Consider the following 23,803-nt stretch of genomic DNA (forward strand, 5'->3'; position numbering starts at 1 on the left):
AAAGGGAGACAGATGCTTCAGTTCAGCCTTAGTTTCTGTCTGGGGTTTTTTTTTTTTTTTTTAAAAAGGGAGACTCTATTTGGGAAACTTGATATCCTTTTGAGATAAAGAAGTGGCCTTAATAATTGAAGGAGGACTAAGCAGGTGGAGATTCATATTCCTACATGTTTCAGATGACAACAAATGACAGGTGTAGGTGGCATTGTGTTATCTGGGAAATGCTATTGTTGGTACTACTTGCTAGCTGTGTAACCTGGGGCCAGTCACTGGATGGCTCTCACCTCAGTTTCTTCATCTACAAAATGGGCATAAGAAGAGTCCCTTCCTTGCATGGTTGTTGTGAGAGTCAAGTGAAATAATGCTGGTGCCTGCAAGCAAGCATCCAATGCACGTTCACTACGCTTCTTTTTTTATTAATATTTTTGATAACTTTCTCCTTGGCAAGCTTGGGTGCCTACTTCAAAGCACAGGTGATTTCTTGGCTAGTATGGGCTTCGGGTAAAAATACGATGATCTTCTAGGCCCTACTCCATTTTAGAAGTTCAGGACAACTTCAGGGAAATAGACACAAAGTTGTTGAGGATCTGAATTGCCCATCTCGTGGGTGACTGGTGGCTGCACAGGAGCATGTCAAGGCTCAGGGCAACCCTCCCCAAGGGACACTCGGACCTCTTATCCTCTGCTGGTCTCCAGCCCCGGGAGAGTAGCTGCACACTCAGGTTGGGCTGTTGATGCTCATGCTGTTTTCCCAAGGAGCAAATATGCAAGGGAGATGAATGTTGGCTTGGACATGCTTGAGCCTGAAGCCTTGTTTTCATGGTGGGTCTCAGGACCCACTGCAAGGCTATCTCCCATTACTGCACCTTCAACAAGGAGCAGGGCTGCCTCTGGCATGGATAGGCCAAAGTTCTAGAAAAACTCCACCTCTTGGCTCTTTGATCCTGGAAAGGGATCATTTCCTTTCCTCTCTGTTCTTTCCATTTCTCTCTGTCTCTCTCCTTTGCATTCTCTGAAGCTTTCTTTTTTCTTTTTTTTTGAGTCAGAGTCTCACTCTGTTGCCCAGGCTGGAGTACAGTGGCACAATCTCTGCTCACTGCAACCTCCACCTTCCGGGTTCAAGTGATTCTCCTGCCTCAGCCTCCCGAATTGCTGGGACTACAGGTGTGCGCCACCATGCCCAGCTAATTTTTTTTTTTTGTATTTTTAGTAGAGACGGGGTTTTGCAATGTTGGCCAGGGTGGTCTCGAACACCTATCCTCAAGTGATCCATCCGCCTTGGCCTCCCAAAGTGCTGGGATCATAGTTGTGAGCCACTGCGCTTGGCCCTCTGCAGCTGTCTCCTTCTTTGTGTCTCTGTTCCTGCCTTTCTCCTCTGTGTCCCCTTCCCAGGTCTTCCCTCCCCACTCTTCCCAGCTTCTTTCCACATGGCAGGTGAAGTCAGCTGGTCAGGGTGGTACCAGCTGCAAAGTGGCACCCCATATTGGGGCCCCCTCGTTTCCCCTTTCTTGGCTTCCTCCTCTTCTCCAGGCTGTGACTGAGTGTACCAGGGCCAGGGGCTCCCATCTCCTTCCCCCTGTCCTAGAAGTCTGAACACATATCTTCTGGCCCTAAGACTCGCTCTCCTGTCCCTATGATCTATTCTGGCTGGTTTGGGTGTGTTTTGGGAGAGGCTTTCTGGATTCTGGAGCAGTACCATCTGCTGGGAAATGAGCTTAGGGAGGAAGGAGGAGCCACTGGCCTGGTTTGGTTCGAGGCCCAAGCTCCAAAGCCTCAGTCGGGGCCAGCCCAGCTCCCTGGAGCTCTGAGATAGCTGGAGAGAACTGAGGAGCGTTATATTGCCGGTGACTGCCTGAGGACCTCACGAGGGTGGTGGTCTGGAGCAGTTAGGGGGTTTCTGGGAGTTCTTGATAAGTAATGTGAATATCAATTTCTTCCATGGAAAAACAATGACCCTGCACAGCACCAGAGCTCTTGAGACAGTCTCATAACCTCAGCTGGTATCGGTTGAGAGCTCAGGCTGACCTGAGTCACCTTTGAAAGCTGAACTCCCACCTGGGCTTCCTCAGAGTTACAAGGTTGGGCAGAGGCCAGAGACAGATCCCTCCAAAGCTGCAGAGTAAAAACCAGACTCACACTGGGGGCAACACTGGAGCTGCTGTGATGAGGCCAGGATCACAACTTGGACATCCCCAGAATGATGCTGAGACCAACCAGAGCTACCCAGAACTTCTCAGACTCACAACACACGAGCCTCAGTGTGACCACAGGATAGGACCCGAGTCACACCTGCCACAACAATGTGACCACATAGGCTTGCCTGGATCCTGGTTGGATTCCTCTGCAGAACAGCAGCATTGTTCTAGAGTCAGTCCCAGGGACACCCTAGAACTCTCCAATGCAACAGAGAGCCTCATGCCCACCTTCCCTGGGCCCTGGATGAGATCAGGACTCACTATATGTGATCAAGGATATAGGATACATTCAGATATAGGACCCGAGTCCAAGTTTCAATAACAAATCTTCACAGGCCTACTAGAGTTGCTGAAACAGATCTAGCATCCCCTGCAGCCCTTCACCAGACTGCCCAGATCCCGGAAGGGGAGTCATGATGCCTGATAAGCCCATGGCTCTTTCTAAGGGCAGCTGGTTCCTGTGGGGAAGCTGGGCTGGGGCCAGGTAGAGCAAGGGCTCCCCAAACTGCCCCAACAGGGAAGTGAGGCTGGGAGTTTGCCTTAGTAAATAGGAGGAGAGGCAGTTGGTTGGCAGTATCATCAGAAGCTGTAAGGAGACCACTAGGAGTCGGGGTTGTGAGAGACAAGAAGGGTAGGTGAGCAGGTGGTGTGAGGCCAAGCAGAGATAGCAGAGCACTGAGGGTGGCACTGGCAGACATGGGGTGCCGCTGAGTTGCACTGAGGGTGGAAAGCTAGAGGTGGCGTGTCAGGCTCTGGCTGCAGGTGGTTGAGGGTGGCATGGGGACAAGACTGGCTGCCCTGGAACACCTGGATTCCACCTCTTCTCAGTTATGTGTGCTGGGAATGCTGCCTGTACTGTGGTTCTTGTTCTTCCAAGAATGTCCCACCACCCTTACTGCCATGAGAATCCTTAAAGTCACTGGAGCTGCAGCAGCACCCAAATCACCTCAGAATTTATTAGGACTGTAAGTTCTTGGGCTCCATCCTGGACCTCTGGTTTGAAACAAGCCCCCCAGGTGATCCTGCTGCACCCTGTGGTATGAGAAGCATTGCTTAAGACAAGCCACCATTACTTGAGATAAAACTACATGTGGGGCCAGGACTGTCTTCAGTCTTGCTAGGTGCCACCAGTTTTTCAGGACCAGGCTCAGATCTATAGCTCTGCTGGGCAGGAGCTGCCCTAGAGGTAAGTAGATGTAAAAATGCATTTCTCCTACTTCAGTATCCCAGTTTTCCACTCCAAATCCCTTGGGGCACTTGCTAAAAATGTATATCTCCAGGCACTAGCTGCCTTCTGAATCAGGATCCCTAGGGGTATGGCTGGGATTTATTTTAAAGAGCACCCTAGGTGATTCCGTACATGCTCATGCTTCAAGGAGAACTGATAAGCCCATGACTCCTAAGGGCAAGTGGCCCCTGTGGGGAAATTGGGCTGAGGCTCTTCCCTGAACTGGACTAGAGCCAGGTTAGGGTGAGGATAGGCAGTTGATGTGAGGGTCAATGATGGGAAGTCTTATAGTCCAAAGATACATCCGAACCTGGCTTAGCCCAGTACTGCAAGGACAGCCTCAGCACTATCAGTGCACTCACCAGGTTGTGAAGGCAGGGTCAGTACCCTATGTGGAGCTTAACCTGGGCGGGAGGCGCAGGTCCACTATCATATATGGAAGGTGCCATGGGCTGTGTAGAAAGACCCTTATCATGAGCCTCACTAGCCTGCATGGGCCAAGTCAGAGCCACACCCAGGCCTCATAATGCATCCAGGGATTCGCAGAACCATCGCTGGGGTCCAACTGCAGTTGTATGAACAGACCACAGCCTCATTCAGGGACTCCCCAGAAATGCAACAGAGGAAGAAACCACCAATGGGCCACACCCGATTTTGCTAGAGAAGAGGCAAGACTTGGTGAACCACTTCTAAAGCCCCTGCAGGGCTGCAGAGATGGGCCCAGAGCTCCACCTGGGGCCTCCACAGAGATCAAGGATGGACCTAGAGCTTTCCTACAGCAGAAGTAAGAGATGGATAACCTGATTTGAGATTCCAACAGGAGTCCTAAGATCGAGCGAGAAATACTCGCAGTATCAAAATCACTGTAACAGATCCACAATGATTCCAAGGCATTCCCAAGTGCAGGGATGGAGCCTGGACCTTCTGAGGCTTGAGCTGGGTTTCTGAGTATCCCTAGACCTGTGAGTCTCAACCATGGCTGGACACTGGAGTTTGATGTAGCATCCCCGGGCGATTCCAATGGGCAGCCAAGGTTGAGAACTACTCACTAGTCTAGACTTTCGCCTGGGGCTTCAGTAGGAAAAGAGGGATTGATCCACAAACTATACCTGCGACCTACCAGGCTCACAGGCGGGGATTCAGAAATCACATCTGGGGTTGTGCCAGGACTAGACTCACATGTGGGCCCTTGTCTTTGCTGGAGGAAATGTTCTGGAACCACACCTGTGGCCTCAGTTGACCTGGAGGTGCATTAGCTCCAGCGCATATCTGGCCCCAGTATGCCCTTCCTGTCCAGAATGTCCTTCCTGGCCCCAGTATGCCTCTCCTGTCCAACCGGACTGCAAAATGGCCCGTGCTACCCCAGGTCAGTCTGGAGCTGGATCTACTTCCCCTCTGGAAGCTGGGGCTGGGGACTTGAAGCTCCACTTGCTTAGACTCTCTTTTGCCTCCTGCCTCTCCCAACTGACCAGCAGCCCCTACAGCCTCTGCACTGAACACAGAACATTGGACAACCACAGACAGTGGGGTGACCAACTGTCCTGGGTTTGCCTGAGACTAACGAGTTTCCTGGGGGCATGGCACTTTCAGTACTAAAACCAAGACAGTCCTGAGCAAACTGGGATGTTTGGTTCCCCTACAGACAGAGGAGCAGGTGGAACCCTCCATAGCTGAGTCTGGGTCTGGCAGTGAAGCTCAGAGCTGGGCACTCTGGGCAGCCTTTTCATCTCTCTGAGCCCTGGTTCCTTTCTGACAAACAGGCCCAACAACACTTGCCTTGGTCTATTCTATACACATGGTATTAGAGTGAAGATTTCCCACACCTTTTACTCTCCAAGCTGTTTCTCGTTCATTAATTCAACCAGTATTTAGCCCCCACTAGAAGCCAGACATAGTTCACTTTGCAGCCATCAATGACAACACGCATGTCAGCTGTATATGTGCTTTTGGAAAGGTATGGTGGTTCTTCCTAATGGGCGAGCTGCGGGGGCTCCCAGATAGCACCCCATCCTGTGCCATCAAGGCCATTCTCAACTCATATCATACTGATGTTCTGATTATCTTTCCAGCTACAGCCCATAGTCTCAATCCAGGCTACACATTAGCGATGTCTGGGAACTTAAAGAAGCACTGTCGCTCAAGTCCCTTCTCAGATCCATTAAAACAGAGTAGTGGGTGGGGAAGGGAGGGGAGGGGAGGTTGCAGGCACTGGTCTTTTCGAAAGTCCCCCAGCTGGTTATAATCACCCAGAGTTTGGAACCCCTGAGGGAGGAGCAACGTGGTTGTTGTCATACTAGAAACGCAGGACTTCTCCCCTGCCCCTCATGCCCTCTCAGAAGCCCATGGTCCTGGACGCAGCTGCCTGGAGCAGCAGTGGACATGCACCAGGGTTCACCCATCTGGGGCTCCTGGGAATGTGGCATAGTGGCACAGAGACACCAGGCTGATGAGCTGCATGTGTGAGCTCTAAGTGCAAGTAAGAAACCAAGAAGGAAGCAGAAGGGTCTCACAGAAAGTGGCAAGAGGTGGTGATGGAACTCAAGTGGTGGGGACAAGGCTAGGTGGAGGTGTTCAGGCCATGGAGACCCAGATGTATATTTTCTCCCTGGGTTCCATTAACTACCGTTGTGTTTCTTCCAGGATAGTCCTCTCTTGCTCAAGCTGCTTTGAGCAAAAGGCTCCTGCTCCTTTCAAAGAAATGATTCCTGACCAAGAACTCTCCCTGGAGCCTGGCACCGTGCCTTGGCCAGAGCACAGGGTAGCCCTGGTTGACTGAATGGGTGACTGAATGCATTTGTCACCACTGCCCAGGAGCCCAGCTTATTAATTGGTTAATAGCAAAAGCCACAAAGGGGGTGGTGTTGAATATACCCCTCAGGCATGGGTAGTGGAGCTGGCTGGAAGGGGTTGGGGGGACTGGTTTTTCATGAAAGCCGTCTGTGCCTCTTCAGGGAGAGCTGACAGGGCACAGAGCAGTCCTTCCATAAGGAGCCTTTTCTGGAACATCCATGGAATCTTATTTTCATTTTTTGGGAAGATCTATCAATATTCCATAAAACCAGTGTTCCAGGGAGTCCATTTTGGGGCCCTGGGGTTGTGAGGTCTACCAGGGCTTGGAGTCATCAGACCTGGGTTCAAATTTATTATTTATTATTTAGCCTTGGGGTCTTCAACACACCTCTTCACTTCTGTGGGCAGTCTCCTCTTTCACAAAATGGGGACAATATTACCCACCTCACGGGGTTGTTTAGGATAGCATTGTGGGAGCTCCTCGTTCATGAAAAGGCTCAAATAGTGTTTTGTAAACCACTGGATTCATTTACAAGGTCAAATGATGGGTCTAATCAACCTAGCAGTGGCACATTACTGGAAAACACACATGCATGAGCATTCATATGCCTGCACACATACATACAATGTAGGATCCAGCCGCTGTCCTGAGGGCGTGGTGGGGAGGGGCTCATAACCAGAATGGTCACAGCCATGCAAGATCAGTGGGTTACAGGGAGATGGCGTTTGTGGCATCCTGTACATTATCTTCAGTTCCTGCTTCTCTCCTCTTCCTGCTGTGTAACTGGCTGCCAGTTGTATCTGTTTTTCGTCTCTAGTGTTTCTGGAATCTGTGCCTTCCCCCATCCTCACTGCCATGCCTGCTTCAGCGATTCATCATTACCCACCTGGACCATCAAACAGTCCCCTCTGATCTCCTTGCCCCCTCCAATTCATCCCGCCTTTCGGGAGTTCAGACCTGCCGCCTGGGCCTCTGCTCGTTGCCTCCTCTGAGAGAAGGGGTGGGTGGGGTGGGCTCGGGGATAGATGCCACCACTCTTGGCTGATCCCACCCCTTGCCAGGTCCCACTCTGCTGCTCTGGTTAGGGCCAGCTCTCCCCAACTGGGTCCTGGCTCCTCCTCCCCGCCATCATTGACCTTTGGGGCTGAGGCCCCACAGGTGCTGTGCTTCTGCCACATGCTGCCTAATATCCCAGTACAGGGAGGGGCTGTGCTACAGAGAACCTGGTTTGTGTGTGTGTGTGTGTGTTTGTATGCATGCATGTGTGTATGTGTGCACTTGCCCTGGCCCAGGGTCCAACCTCTCTCCTTCCTTCCATCTATATGGGGACATCCATCTAGGCCCCCCCATCCCCACCCAGATCCTCCAGCTCCCTTTTCCATCTCCTTCCCAGGGCAAGTCACTCTGTCCCATGACCCTTGCAGGCCACCCCAAGAGCATCTTCCGACCTCTCTCACAGCTGCTGCAATGCAGCGCATGCTCATCAACGCTGGTTCCTTCCAGCCCTGGCTGCACGCGCTCATGCCGTGGTGTACAGTGGGGGATTCACTAAGTACATTATTCCCAAGTCGGGGAATACTTCCTGCACCTGTGGGGCCAGCAGAGGCTAATACTTCCATTGAGCAGGAAGGCAGTCCACGGAGCAGGAAGTATCAGCTTTTCCCATGCCCCCCTAGTTCCTCCACACCAATCCAGAAAGAACTCATCCACCCTGACTACTCATACCCCCTACCTCTCTTGATGTGGCTTCACGCAGCGTCAGGACCCCACTTTGTGACCTCCTTCCTAGCTCCAATTGGATTCTTTCTGCCCAACCTCTGCCTCTGAGTTCTCGAGTCTGAGTCTTCCTGGGTCATGGTGGCTGCACCAGAACCTCTGCTTTGTCCCTGTTCTCAGTGCCTGTCTCAGGTCTTTGTCCAGATTCCCAGTCTTTAGGGCCTGAGCCATACGCCACTCTGGACCCCAAACCAGCCCAGGAAGAGGCCTGCGGCCAGAGACTGACCTCCTGGGTGCCATGCTGCGTGCTCACTCATCCTCCCTGCCTGGCCTCGCTGGGAGTTGAGAGGAAGAAGGTGGGAGGAGATTCAGGAAGTGACTGCAACCTCAGGGCTTAGAAGCCCTTGAAAGCCCCCCTCTTTCAGAATCAGCCTTGAACGAGGCTGTGCTTGACCCAACGCCTGGGGGCCCATGTCAGTGTAGGCCTCCAAGCTTCTGCCTTCGGAAGGGTCTCTGTTTTAATGTAAACTACTCCAGGGCCTGGGCACCATGGCTACAGATGAAATGGGTCCTGGTGGCTGTTACACTTGGCTGGTCCTGCACAAACATCTTTCAATCTGTGATGACGCCTCAGCCAGCCTGCCCTCCCCTTTTCAACAGCCCCCGTTCTCATACTTGCTGAATGAAGGTACAGACTTCAGTATGGATATATCTGCTCTTCAGCTTTTGTCAAAAACTTGATTGGAAATGGCCCATGTGTGGGGATATTTACTTATTAACTGCAGCTCCATTTGTAATAGCAAAAGACTTTAAATTACCTAAATATCCCTCAAGAAGAGACTGGCCAAAAAAAAAAAAAAAAAAAATGATAGCATGTCCACACCATGGAATACTATAGAGCCATAAAAAAGAATGGTGATCAATGTACTCACAGAGAATCCTCTCCACAAAATAGTGAGAAAAACATGGTGCAGACTGTGTTGCCATTTATATAATTAGACATGCATGCACATAGACGGACAGATGTTTGCATGTATATGTATATATATATAAAATCCCTCTGGGAGAATGGATAAGAAACTGGTATAATGGCCACTAGGGAAGTGAACAGAGTCACTGAAGGAGCATTGCCACTGTATACTTTTTTGTCTCTTTTGAATGTTGAGCTATGGAAATGCATTACCAATCCTAAAATTTAAAATAAAAGAAGGCAATGGCTATTTAAGAGGGTCCAATTGCCCATCCATTCCCCAGGCTTCTCCAAGCTGCACCCTGTGTTATCTGGACACCAGGACACACCTCCCTGGGACCCCACCATTTAAGCCTCCTGGAATGTGGTCTTCACTGAGCATGCTCAGCCTCCCCTAAGAGCCAGCAGATGCGACTCATGGGGGCAGGCCCTATACTGGCAGTGCCTCTGCCCTCAAGGTTATCATCATTTCCCTGCTGGTCCCCCGTATGCAAGCTCCTGGGACACAAGTACTCTTGCCTGAGCAACTGGACTTTGTCTTTCCATGAGGCAACGACTATCTCATAACTAGCCTGTTTCCTTCCTTGCTCAGGCTACCAGGAAACTCTAAGATGTAATTACTTGCTTCTCCTCACTGGTGCCCAACCGATATTGGCTTTCCTCCTGAAACACCAGCCCTTCCCTCCAACTCCAATTCCTTGCTGCCTGCAGATGTGACCAGAGGTGAAGTGCAGTGAGGGGGCAGGAAGGCCCATTGAGGCAGGAAAGGGGGTGAGAGCGCAGCAGCAGGCTGAGGGCACAGGGAAACTGGGCAGGCTGAGAACACTACATGTGAACAGGTTCTTCCAAATGATTTCACTCATTTCTTGAGTTTGGCTAAGAGCCCAAGAGGTATCTAAACAAAGTTGATTATATTTCACTCATATGGTCTCACAGGAAAAGTTCATCTCGATCAGGTTTCTCTAAATTTCTGCATGGAGTTTTGGAATACCAGCTAAGGTTATCAAAAATTCTTTCATTCTTCTAAAACTGATTTTGAAAGGACTTTATTTTAAGATCTGAGTTGGATTTTCCAGTTTGAAAAAAAAAAAAAAAAAAAAAGCTCAACTAGGAAGTATCTTTTGGAAAATAATTATCTCATGTTTCAGGGGAAAGAAATTGCATTAGCCCTGATGGATTAGTAAAATCTAGTCTTTAGAGTATAAATTACCTCATTTAACAACCAGCCTCAATGTCCACTAGACCTAGAACCGGGAGGCCTGGTGCAGATTCTGACTCTGACATTTAGCAGCAAGAGCTCAGTGCCGGGCACAAAATAGGCACTCAATTGGTATTTGTGGAGAGAATGAACTCTGTCTATTCAAGCCTCGTCTGTCAAATGAGGATTGTGCCTCTCTTATGTAGAACCACAGTAACTTCAGGGTTACTGTGGTGGTTAAATGAAATGCTAATTGTGAAAAAGACTTTGTCATCTGAAAAGGTGCTTTATCTGAGTGGGTGGCTGACTTGGAAGGTGTGGAGACAACACTTGAAGCTTTCACGGGATGAGAATTTGACATTCCCATTGCCGCCCCAAACCCAGGATGTGGGAAGCCCCAGAGGGCATGGGGCAGAGGGCATGGGGCTGCAGAGTCTCAGGATCTTGAGCTCTGGATGGTATTAATGGCCCACCACTAAAGCACAGGCTTCAGTGGCTGAGTCACGGCTGGGATGGGAGTGGAGGGGAGACCTTTAGTGCTCATGGTACTTCCCAAATTCAGGCCTTTGCTACTGCTCAGTTCTGCAGCCTCCTCTTAACTGGCTTCCTGCCTCCAGATGGGTTTTCTCCTGTTCTCACTCTGTGGTGATCTTCCTAACACACAGATCGGAGCCGCCCCTCTCCCACTCAGAGCCCTGCACTGGCTCTGCACTGGGCCTGGGAAGGCCTGAGCTTTGGGACATAGCACACAGGCTTTTAGGGCAGCTTTGGTGTCCCCTGCAACCTATATGCCCCTAATCACCCCCTACACCCCAGGGCTGGGGGAAATGCCCTTACTGGACTCCCATAGCTCTCACCCCTCTTTGGCTCTTCTGTGTGCCAGCAGGGATCACACTGCATTGTGACTGTCTGTTCACAGGCTGTCCTCTCACTGGATGGTGAGCCCCTCCAGGGAGGGCCCCTGCTGTTTGTCCCATCCTCCCAGTGCCAGGGAGGCATAGGCCTGGCTCCTCAGAGGTACTGGTAAATCTCTGTTGAGTGAAGGCTGTCAATGGAGTGTTAACATCTCAGGAGGACACTTTAGCCTTTAAAATCCTCTCCCTTGTTAATTCCAGGGAAGCCTAGTGGCCAAAATGCTTCTGTGACATTTGGTCAAGAATGACAGAGTCACTGAGCTTAACGAAAGGAGGGGAGGCCAGGCAAGGATCCTGCCCCTGTAAGCTCTGAGCTTGCACTCACACCACATACTATCCGTGTCCTCATGAAACCACCATAAAACCTCTCTTCAGCTACTGTGTGTGTGACTGATGATCAGATTTGCATTTTAGAAAGATTGTTCTGGCTGCAGAGAGGCCAGTGGACTGGGGGTGGGGGCACGGTGCATGTGTGGGGACAGTGGATACCATTAGCACCATATTCTCCTCTCAGCCTTTCTGGCGCTCTGTGTCCAGGCACACAGTAGGTCTGCACTTCTGCACATCTTCTGAAATAAAGCCAGGTGGCTCACCCTGTCTAGTGAACTGTGCTCAGAGTGGATCCCTTCTGGGAAAAGCCAATGAGACATCTGTCACACTCCTTCCCCTCAGTGGAGGGGACCATGGAGGCTGGTGTCAGGACCAAGCCTCTACCAGCCCAGGTCCCTGAGTGATCATCATGAGCAGTGGCCTCCTGCCAGCTGCATGGAACGTAAAGCACAAGCAAGAGATGAGTCTTAGTTGTGCTGATGGAGATCTGGGGGTTGGTTGTTATTGCAGCACAACCCAACCTACCCTGACTAACACATCAGTTAGGAGGCCACTGCATAAGATGAGTCCAGGTGAGAGGTGATGCCAACCTGGACCAGAGTGGTGGAGGAAGAGAGGGACAGAGGGCACAGCTCTGAGAGATATACCCAGAAGGAGAAACTAACAGGGCTTGGTGATGGTTTGTCCACAGGGATGAAGGACGCTCCTGCAGCAATCATCTGTCCTTTGGTAGGGGCTTGCTTGCTCGGACCTTTTCAGGAACTCACAGGTTCTTTGAGCTAAGATTTCCAATCCTATTTTCATATGCAGGGTCAGGGCTCAGTGTTGGCTTGCTTCCAGCCTGCGAGAGACCCCAGGGACCTGGGTCACTGCTATAGTGAGGAACAGTCTTGTCATAAAGGTGGCAGCCAAAGCCCCAGCTGCTGCAATTTACTGATAACACCTATTGTGCTGTGCTAGGGCTTTCCAAACAGCATGTAGTTTAACACAGAGATGGGGAAACTGAGACTCAGAGAACTTAAAAGCCTTCCCAAGCTAGGAGGTGGCAGAGCCGAGATTTAGAGCCAGGATCTAACGCCGGGTCACCATGGCTGGAAATTCTCAATGCTGCCTCACTATCAGGGACAAAATAACTCCTCAGTGAAGGAGGCTGGAGGCTGGAAATGAAGGCTGCGTGTGTGAGGGGCTGTACTCTCCTCTCTGAGTCGGGGACAGAGAGTGGGGGTGTCCACACCTCCCAGCTGCTCCCTGCACGACAGTCGCCCTCACGGAAGTGTTTGGGCGTTGGCAGTGTTCTGGACCTCTCTCAAGTCCACGCGTCACTAGTGCTCCTGCATAAACATCAGGGGGCTGAGTTCTGTTCTTGGCTGCACGCACACGGGCACTGGCTCCACGCTCCCACAGATTCCAGGGAAACCGGATTGTGGGGTGTGGATGCCTGCCTTGGTGCGCTTCCCATCAACGCTCAGGGGATTCAGAGTTACAAGGTTCCCACCCAAGCAGAAACAAAAGCCGCCTTCACAAAAATCACTGGCGTGACTGTGACATATTTTCACCTGCTATTAATTCTCTTTCTTTCTCCACTTATTTTGGCAATAGACAGCAAGGAATAACAGTCCCCAGCCAGTCTTTATGCTGTGTTTGTGGATGAAGAGCTCAGGTTTTAGAATCAGGAAGACCTCCTGGGTTCATGGGCCAGCTTCTGCATGTACTTGCTAACTTTGAACAACTTAACATCTCTGAGCCTCAGTTTTGTCATCTAGAAAATGGGCAAATAGTGATAACCTCACAGGGCTGTTGGAATAATTAAGGGAAGAGCTGCATGGAAAACATGCACTCTGGTGCCTGGCACACAGCAGGTACTCAATAAATGGTATTTATTGTCATTCAGCATTTTTGATCTGGCGTTTTGAAACATGCTGCTACAAAATTATATACATTTAAATCTGCATTCATAGCATGGCAGAGTTGAAGGGCATTTAGTAATAACTTATGGCGAAGGTCAAGCTTTTTAAAGCATTAGGAAAGACAAAATCTCATGTGGAAACCTAATATATCAAACAGTTAAAAATGGGACTGCTCTGATTGATGTGGGAGTGTGGCCCCCAGGGCTCCTCAGAATGAGGCAGAAAAGCATCAATGAAGGGAAGTTGCGGATTTGTCTACAGTGACCCAGTGGGAGAGAAGGTTCAAATCCTACTTCTCCTGTGCAGGTTTGGCAAATCCTATGAAGGAGGAGTGACGGCACCTGCCTGGCAGTGTTGAAAAATGAAATCCTAGTGTGGACGAGCCACCAAATTCAACTTCCCAGTGCTGGCTCATTGCTCTTGAAGAAGTGCAAGCAAAGGCTGACCAGCCAGGCCAGGCTGTGAAAGCGTTGAGTGCAGGCAGACCCCAAAGTGACCTCATGAGGCTCTGCCCAGCTGGCACTATTCTCAGCCAGCCTGCACGTCCCCTGTGGTGCACCTGGCAGCCACATCACTTCATTCCCTGGGCTCTGGACAACAGGGCCGCCACCTGCTGAGCCTCTGCACATGCCCTTTTGTTTGGTCCGCTGCCCTCAGCACACACCACCCACTGTCCTCCTCGTGGGACTCCGCTGGTTTCTGTAATAAGTGTCCTTACCATACCAGAAGGTGGGGCGGGGGAGGGCACTAAAGCCCTTTTCTGCCCTTGGGCTTCTCAAATGTGACCTCCCTGAGATTAAATGTGATGAGATCACTGCCACTCATCCTCTTTCACTGCCCATAAACCTGCTTGTCTTCAGCTCTCCCCTCTCTACTGGTGACATGCATCTGCCTGGTGGCCTCAGGCAGAACCATGGACATCAGGTTTGATCCTGTCTTCTTTTCTGTTGCAACCAATGGGATGGCAGGTCTTGCCAATTTTCCACCTGAGTGTCTCTTGGTAAAGTTTTTTTAATCGTAAAGACCCCATTCCTTCATCCTCTCAGGGCTTCCACCTCTCTCACCCGGACTCTGGGTTCCAGCAGCCCCTGATTGGTCTCCTGCATCTGCCTGCCTCCTGCTTTCCTGGTGCTTACGTTCCAGTGGGGAGAAAGATGATTTGCAACCGTCCAAATACGTGAAGTATTCACAGACTGTGATCAATTGTATGAATAAAGAGTCCAGTGCTGTAAATGCATGTGATGACGGAGGCAATGTTTAGGCTAAGACCTGCAGGAGAAGAAGGAGCTGTTTATTCTAAGGGCATGGTTGGTGGGAGATCATTTCAGGTGGAGGGAACAGCTTCTGCCACAGCCTTGAGATAGGAAATGGGAGGCATATGCAGCTCTGAAAAGTGGTAGCCTGAGCAGGATGGGGAAGGAGGAGAGGGGATGGGTGGCTCTGGGTTAGAGGGGCCAGCAAAGGATGGATCTCACTGGGTACTCCAGGTCATGGTCGGGAGTTTGAATATCTTTCTAAAGACAATGGGAGCCACTGATGCTTTCAGAGCATCCCAGGATTCTGTGTCTAAGGGCTGCTGCTTTTAGGGCAACCTTATTTTTCTACATTTAGCTTTTCATTTTTCTGATTGGCTGAGAGGCTGAATGTGCTATAACTCCAAGGAGTGTGTGCTTTGTGGTGACAACAGAATAGCTACAGTAAGTCTCAAGCAGGGTTCCATGAGCTCCTGAACCAAGGCAAGGCAGGGAGAAAGAGTCCCAGGCTCTTCAGGAGGGAAGAATTGCCAGCACTTGGTGATTACTGTGGGAGTGAGTTTTGAGGAGAGAGGTGAGAGGCGAGCTCCCTACTCAACTGTGAGTGTTTTGAAGACAAAGATTAAGTTTTCTTCTTCTCTGTGTCTGCAGGACCTACCACAAGCCTGACACCAAGGGCCAAAATGTTTGCTGCGTGAATAAACAATGTGGAATTTTAGTTCAGGCTTGTGGATGTACGATTTGTTTCTGATCCTCACCACACTTGTCACCAAGCATAGTCGCAAGAAGCCGATATTCCCTTGTCCCACTCCAGGCATAATTACTGTGCCTCTTCAACTTCATTCCAACTCTAGGAACATTTGGGGGATGGGGTGGGAGATGAGTAGCCCACACAGTTGATCCTGGGACCCCACACCTGCTAGGGTTGGGCATGGTCTGGAGCGGGTGGGGTAGTCTTGCTGGTTTCCTATAGGTGCAAGCATCTTACAGTCTGCGTTGTTGGCACCATATGTATACCAGCGTCCCAGGGTTCTGTGTCTAAGGGCTGCTGCTTTTAGAGCAACCTTATTTTCCTACATTCAGCTTTTCATTTTTCTGATTGGCTGAGAGGTTGAATGTGCTATAACTCCAAGGAGGGTGTGCTTTGTGGTGACAACAGAATAGCTACAGAGTGAGAAAGCCAGAGAATGCATCTCATTTCTGCCATTGCCTTGCTGGGTAGCCACACTTGAAATTGTTTCGTCATCTGTAAAATGAGTGTACTCATTAGCCTCAGGGCTGTTGATCTGAATCTGCCAGGCCAACCAGTAATGTGTCCTGTGCATGAGGACCAGGAGGGGGGCTTTGTCTTGTCTCTAGAGAAGGGCACAAAGTGGGTAGACAACAGGTTCTAAGAGGCCCCCCCCAGCTTCTGGGACCTCCAACAACATCAAGTTCTGAGGTTCTGGCTGCAAGGATTTGTCTGAGTCTCTTCTGTCCTAAGAGAATCAGGAAGAGCCTGGTGCCCACATTTTGACCCTTCCTGGTTGGGAAGAGTGAAAGAAGTGCTGGAGTTGGTTTGGCTGGGCACCCTACTGAGAAGCTGGGGCTGGACATTTTATTTCAGAGAGCTTGGAATGAGAGTGGGAAAAGCCGGGGTTGGGGGACTCCATGCCAAAGAAGGGTATGGAACACCAAGGGCCAACCTCTAGCGAAGCTGAACCCAAGCTCTAAGTCAACAGCACCTGGGCTTTCAGTGTGTGGGCTACATGGCTGGGAGCAGAAGAGGTCAGGACTGAGCAAAGGGCCCAGGCCAGGGAGGTGGCTTGCAGCTGCCGGATGGAATAAGGGGCATGGCTGTGCCAGTCTGACTTCATGAGGCCTTAGGATCCCAGGCTAGAGCTCCTGGACACGGGGGCTGCAGCAGAGGCAGTCAGACTGGTCTGAACACAGCCAGACTGCACAATGTTAGGATGGGCCTGGGGCTCGGTGCCAGAGCGCCTTGCATATCCCGCTATTAGAGCATCTTCACACCGTGAGGAGCTCACCCGTATCTATGTCTGTCTTCCTCAGGGGCTCACGGCCTGTGACAATCAGCTTCTAGGTTGAGGACATAAAATATGAAATTAACATATGATAGGCTAACAAGTCCAGCTCAATGTGCGTTTCCTGTGCATCTACTATGTGCACGGTCCCTGACTCTGCCCCAGCCACTTAGGGGTGCCCAGCCAAGAGTTGGTTTCTATTCCTTCAAAAACCACCCCTGGCCCTTCAGGGAGGAAGCTGTCTGCTTGGACATTGGTAAAATGGCTTCCTGCTGAAACCAATTCTTCATCAGACACCAGCTAGTCTAGTTAAACAGATGGCTTCGTAGACGCCTCTCAACTCAGGCACTCTGTACATGCCCAGCAGATCGAGCCAAAGCCTCTTGTAGGCTCAAACCTGGTCACAGAATGGCCTGGAGTTAGGCCTCTCATGCTAGGCTCTGTGGCTTATGCCATGGGGCACTGAAGTCAAACAGAAACATGGAGCAGCTGCTGGCACCATTTATTTTACTCAAAGATTGAGAAAAGAGACAGTGATAAATTTTTGTACACATGTGTAGCTGGAAGGAGCAGGATCTAGTTTTCCACAGGAGTCAAACTTGGTCTAGAGGCAAATGGAACCTATATAAACATATGTGATTAAAGTATGAGTCTTTAACAGAAATTTGCGCCAGACTATCATCTGCTACTTTTAACCCTGTTCTGTTCTCTTGTGCTAGGAGGGCTGCTCTCGTGAACACACCTGAGGATCTCTGACTAGTCGTGTTCCGGGGAAATGGCTCTGAACATGAGTGCATCTCATCAATTAGTTTTGCACTGATGTTCCTCCCGTGGTCTACTGCTAGGATGATTTAATACCTGGGCCAAGAGTTGGATGATTTGAAATCAATGTAGGGTCTCATTTTCAGGAATTCTTAGGCATTGGATGAATTCTAGGTCTGATTCTGCCACTGATTTACTCCGTTGTAGGGTAACTCCCTTTCTTTGCCTCTCAGTTTCTTGGTCTGTAAAATGGGAAGGCTGTATCTCTGAGGTTCTGTACAACTTTAACATCTGGTGACCTAAATAGCTCTGTCCAGGTGGGCGTAATTCAGATTCAACTATGATTCGTCTAGATCTAACTAAAATGTATTGGGAGCATACTTTCATATACATTATTTAATGTAGGGCTCTCAAAACCCCAGAAAGGTAGGTGTTATTATCTTCATTTTGTAGATTACAAAATGGAAACTCAGAGAAGTTCAGCAAGTTAACCGAAGTCACACAGCCAGGAAGTCATAGAGCTGAGATTCAGTCTCAGGCCTGTCTGCCTTCACCTCCAGGGGGCTGAGAACAGATAGTACGAGCCCATACCAACTTGGCTTTCCCCACCCCTCACTTCCTGCCTACCCAGGAGCTCAGCTCTGGGATCCAGTGTAGTGGGTTGAGGGATGGAGGGGGGCTCTGGCTGGGGCTGGGGCTTGGGCTGCAGGCCCCGAGTAGGTGTGGGTAGACACTGGCTGGAGAGGGGCAAGTTCTGAAGGGCTGAGAGCAAATTCTCTAGTCTGGCCTGGGACTGGCTCTTCCACATGAGTTCCCCAGGCTCCATTTGAGCTTTAAGCTTAAGGAGCTGCCTACCCTTTGCTCTTCTTTCCATCTGGGAGCCCCTGCTCACCACATGGCTTGTCATCCCCAGGGACCCACCCTCAAAAATTCCTGTCCACACTTCCCAGTCCTCAGAAACCATCTCCTAACACCCACTGGCTGAGGGTAGGGAAGGAAGAGATGTGCTAGAGAGACTGAGCTTGGATCTCTGTCCTGACAATTGGGAGGAAGACTTCAAGCGATGCTTTTATTTCAACCAATTCAATCACCACCAGTCTGTGTCTTCATGCAGCAGTGGCTTTTGAGATTTCGGTTGTCTTTTCAGAATACTGGGACAGCCTCAACTACTTGCATGACGCTGGGCAAGTGAATTTCTCTCTCTGGGCCTCAATGTCCCCATCTAGGCAATCACCAGCCGTTGGGCCCTATGGATGGCAGGTTCCTGCCGGCAGTGGCATTTTAGGATCCACTATCATCTGCTTTATCTTCCTAGAGGCAAGAGGCTGGACCAGATGCTTTTGGAAAGCGCACCAAGCTTAGAGGTGGCTCTCTCTGCAGGTGCCCCTCCTCCCTTCACGCCAGAGGCTCACCCCCACCCCGCCCGGGCTCCCTGTTAGAGCCAGGCCTGGCTCTTTAGCCTTGCAGCTCAGGAAACCAGAGCGCAGCGCTATAGCCGCGACTGCGGCGGCGGCGGCGGCGGCGGCGGCGGCGGCGCAGGGGGCGGGGGAGGAGAGAAGCGCCCACTTGTCCCGCTGCCTCCGCAGCAGCCCTGGCCCTAGCCCCGGCGCATCAGAACGGTCCTTGGGAATCTTTGGGCTTGTTGCTCCGGCGGCCGCCAGCTGGGAGCCCACCACCGCTCGATGGTACCGAACCGACCCGTGTAGCCCCGCAACCCCAGCCCAACTCCGCGGAGCTAGCGCAGGCTGCTCTCCGCCCTCAGCTGCGGCGAGGCAAGGGCTGGCAGCGCTCGGACGCCTCCGTCTTGCCCTTCCCATGCCTAAGCGCGGGGAATTACACGTTCCCGGTGTGGAACAGACGATCGGGGCTGTTAGGGCTGGGCGGTGGGAGTGGGGGTTGGGAGCACCATTTTTGGCTGGACGTGTATCCAGATTCATCGTCTCTGTCTGGTCCTTAGGACCCCATCTTCCTCTGCATCTCCAGGTGTCGGCCCCTCTGTACCCACCTCCCACGGGGCTCGTCCGGCGAAGGGCAGCCGCAGCCCACATCTACTCCCCGCCCTCAATCCCTGCCCCCTCTGCCCGCCGCAGTCACTCGCCCGGCTGGAAGCAAGCCTCCCCTCTCGCTGAGGGTGCAGAGAATACCTGGGGCGCCAAGAGTAGAGGGGCCAAAGTTCAAGCGCCATCAGCCAGCTGAAGGCCCTGAGCCCCCAGGGCGGCGGCCGGGACGCGGGGAGGTCAGGACGCGACGCTCGCCTCACCTGTTTCTCCAGCGGCTCCTTGGCCGACAGCGCCGGCTTGGGGGAGGGCGCGCGGTCGCAGACGCAGCCCTCCAGCAGGTAAAGCCCCGAGGGCCGCGAGCTCGAGTCGCTCTCGAAGTAGAAGAGCAGGTTCTGCAGCAGCGCGAACCACTTGGTTTGCCATTTTGTGTTGTCCGAACTCCGCTTGCTCAGGTAGCCTTTGCGCGTGCCGTCCTTGCGCGCCAGCAGTCCCAGGGACGCGACGTGGCCATCATTCAGCCGGATCCCCTTCTGCATGGTGCTCAGAGGCCAGCGAGACCCCACGCGCTTACATCTTCTCCGCGCAGCAGCCCCCCGTCCGTGCGCGCTGCGCGCTGCCTCTCTCTGGCGCTCGCTCGCTCGCTCCCTCTAGCTTTCCCCTCCCCCCAAATATCTACACTCCAGGATCTGGCGCCGAGCCGCGGCTTCTTGAATCCAGATATACCATTCCCCGCCGGAACCTCTTCTCCGCCCCGCAGAGCCCCAGTGCCCGGAAGATACCGCCTGACCCTCCTCCGGCGCCGGGCAAACTGAGGGACTGGCGATCTGCGCGCTGGCGAGGGGCAGGCGGAGTCATGTGACGCCGATCCCTCGAAGAGCCCGTTTCAGCAGCGCGGACAGGGACACACGCACGCAGCCCCGCCGAGGCGCAGAGCCGCGCGCAGGCTGCACCTTGGCGCCTCCTCCCCCTCCCCAGACACACACACGCACACGCACACGCACACACACAAACCCTGCCCTCCCTCCCCTCATCTCCCCTTCTCTCTTTCGGATGTTAAAAAGCAAATCAGATCAATTTTCGTTTAACCCAATGGAACCCCGGAGGCTCGCCATCCCGGGAGTTTGCGTCTTTGCGCCCCACCGCGGCGCACTGTAGACCTGGGGTTAAGTACCAGTTGTCATTTTCTCCTCTAAAGGTTCCCCCACCCCCTACTTTATTTCTAATACAAGGTGGAAGGAGGAAGGTGGGTGGCGAAATAGAGCTGGAAAAGCGTCCAGTTCTAGTCTTTGCATACTCAGCCGGGTCACATTGAATTCCAGCATCCGGCCGCACTCCCGGCGGCTTCCCCAGCTACCTGAGGACAGTACAGAGGGTGAGATGGGGTGGTGGTTGGTGAACGTTGGTTACTTTATTTTATATTATTTTATTTTGAGAGTTGCCATAATTACCGGCGCCACCTCCCTGCACCCTGAGGTCTGGTTGGCGAGCCGCTGCTGGGAGTTTTCTGCAAACACCCCCCAAAGCCTGAAGGCGGGCTTCAAACGCAGGCGCCGGGGACCATGGGAGCCTTCAAATAGCTGCGCTGGCGCAATGATACCTTAATGATAGATTTTCCGTTCTTATTTTTAGCTCTCATTCGCCTACACAGTTACACGGCATTTATCCGAGAACGTCACAGCGCCCGCATGCTGCACCGGGAGGGCGCGCGGGCCGCCGGGCGAGCCGGGAGCTGGGGCGGGGAGCGCGCATCGCTGTCTGCCGCAGAGGGCAGCGGGCTCGCCCCGACCCAGAGCAAGCCGCGCCTGGCCCGGGCGCTTTGCAGCGGGGATGGGTGCCCGCGCAGCTCTCTGAAGGAAAGACACCATCTTTCCGCACGGAAACTGCGTACACCCCTCCCCCGACACACACACACACACACCACACACACCACACACACACACACCACACTAATACACACCACACACCACACACGCACAGATACACACCACACACCCACACACCACACACACCACACACACACACCGCACAAACCACACACACGCCACACACACCATACACCACACACCCACACACCACACACACACACAACACACGCACACACACACCGCATACACAAACACCACACACCACACACACACACCATACACCACACATCAACACACCACACACACACCACACCCACACATCACACACACCACGCACACACCACACACCCTACACACACACCACTTCCCACACCCCCCCACACCCCCACCACACACACACCACACACACCACACACCACACACAGACACCACACACACGCCACACACCACACCACACCACACACCACACACACACCACACACACGCCACACACATGCCACATACCACACACACGCCACACACATGCCACACACCACACACGCCACACACCACACACATACCACACACCACACACCCCCCCGACACTCCTCCACACCCCCCACCACACACACACACCCCACACATCACACACACCATACAACCACACACTACACACACCACCCCCACACTCCCCACACCACACACCACATACACATACACAACACACACACCACACATACCACACACACCACACACACTACACACACCACACACACACACCACACACACCCCTACAGACCCCTACACACAACACACACCCACACACCACATATACACCACACACCAGACCACACACCACACATACCACACACACACCATGCACACCACACCACACACACCACACCACACACACACCACATAACACACACTCCCCACAGACCAAACCTGGGCTGCACACACACACACCACACCCCACACAACACATGCAGCACACCACACACACACACACCCCACACAACACATGCAGCACACCACACACACCACATACACACACACACATACACACACACCACACCCCACACAACACATGCAGCACACCACACACACACACACACACACACACACACACACACACACCCTAGTTTGGAGCCCTAGGGAAGGGCTTGGAAACCAGGCAGCCCTGTGTAGGTCGTGGAAGAATCCATGGAGAAGCTCTGCTGTAGAGGAACGGAGCTGCCCCTGTCCTGAGCACAGTGAGGCAGGCCTGTGTTCCTGGAGTGGGAGCAATTTGGGGGAGGAACTGGCCTTGTTAACCTTAGTCCTCCCTCTAGTGCCATCGTTCCAGTCCTAGGGACCCCAAGGACTCAGTGGTGCTGATTTTTCTTCACAAATAATGAAAATAGACTAGATGGCTAAGCCTTTTCGTTCAGTCTTAATTTTCCCTACACTATCACCATCTTTTCTTCTCACTTGCTCTCTTCATGGAAGCAGAGTTTGCAGGATTGAGGTTCTTAATCTGGCCTTTCTTTATCTAAACTCTTTTATTCGGAAGTCTGTTACAGAAGCCAAGAAAACTTCAGGGAAGGGGCATTGTTCTAAGTGCTTTAGATCAATTAAGCCATTGAATCTTCATGCAACCCAGTGTAGTAAGTTTATTTTTTTCCCCAATGAGCTCCATTGTACAGATGGGGAAACTGATGTATGGGAGAGTTGAATGACTTGCTCAGGGCCGCTCAGCTAGGAGCAGTGGAGGTTGGATTTGAACTGGGCAGTCTGTCCCAGAGGTCTTTGTAGAGCTAAGTGGGTGGTCCCTGGGTTGCAGGGAGGTTGGCTTTTATCCCAAGAGGGTGTAGGATGGTCAAGAGAGGGTCTCCTACGTAGGCTGGATTCAAGGCTGAGCCTGCACAGAGGCTGCTGTGGCAGAGGGACTTATGGTACATAGGTTCTGAACCTGGGCTGCACATCAGAATCACCTGGGAGCACTTAAGCACTTCCCAGAGATCATGGGTGGGCTAGCTACACTTTCATGGGTAACTGTAATGTGCAGTGAAGGTGGAGAACCGCTCATATACGGGAGAACTCATGATACGGTCACGTGCACATGAATCACCTGGGGATCTTGTGAAAATGCAGATTCTCTTTCAGTGGATCTGGGACAGGACCTGATAATCTGCATTTCTAACAAGTTCCCTGGTAATGAAAAGCTGCTGGTTTGCAGACCACACTTTGAAAGTTCTAGGGCACTCGAGAGGTGGGAGGCAATGGGATTCATTCATTCATTCACTCATCCACACACATTTCATTCTACTAGTGTTCATTTAGCCCTTCTTCTGTGCCAGGCATGGGTGGGCCACTGGGGATACAGTGATAAACAAAATACAGTCCCTGTCTTGCAAGGGATGCCCAAGCATGCTTTCTCTGTCTGACTCTTAAGTGTAGCAGGAAGAAAACCGTCTTCCTCTGGATCTGGGGGAAAGATTCCGATCAGAGGTGGCAGGCGGATTGCCTGAACTCAGGAGTTCGAGACCAGCCTGGGCAACACAGTAAAACCCTGTCTCTACTAAAATACAAAAAAATTATCGAGGCGTGGTGGCACATGCCTGTAGTCCCAGCAACTCAGGAGGCTGAGGCAGGAGAATTGCTTGAACCCGGAAGGCGGGGGTTGCAGTGAGCT

At 52.0% G+C, this 23,803-nt stretch overlaps 1 protein-coding gene across 5 annotated transcripts in view; it reads right to left on the minus strand.

Annotated features, from left to right (window-relative positions):
* Window positions 1–20,212, minus strand: part of RASGRF1 (Ras protein specific guanine nucleotide releasing factor 1) — a 130,000-nt gene extending 109,788 nt beyond the window's left edge. The window contains exon 1 of one of the 5 annotated variants that reach the window (XM_054451592.2): window positions 19,546–20,206. In XM_054451592.2, the coding sequence (XP_054307567.1) occupies window positions 19,546–19,821 (276 nt within the window). In that variant the 5' untranslated portion in view covers window positions 19,822–20,206. Of the gene's footprint in view, window positions 1–19,429; window positions 19,478–19,545 lie in introns of those variants that run through there. The other 4 variants (XM_054451594.2, XM_054451591.2, XM_054451593.2 and 1 more) reach the window with 4 other exon arrangements.
* Window positions 20,213–23,803: the final 3,591 nt, after the last annotated feature.

This window comes from Pongo pygmaeus, chromosome 16, assembly GCF_028885625.2.
Source record: "Pongo pygmaeus isolate AG05252 chromosome 16, NHGRI_mPonPyg2-v2.0_pri, whole genome shotgun sequence".
Taxonomy (NCBI): domain Eukaryota; kingdom Metazoa; phylum Chordata; class Mammalia; order Primates; family Hominidae; genus Pongo; species Pongo pygmaeus.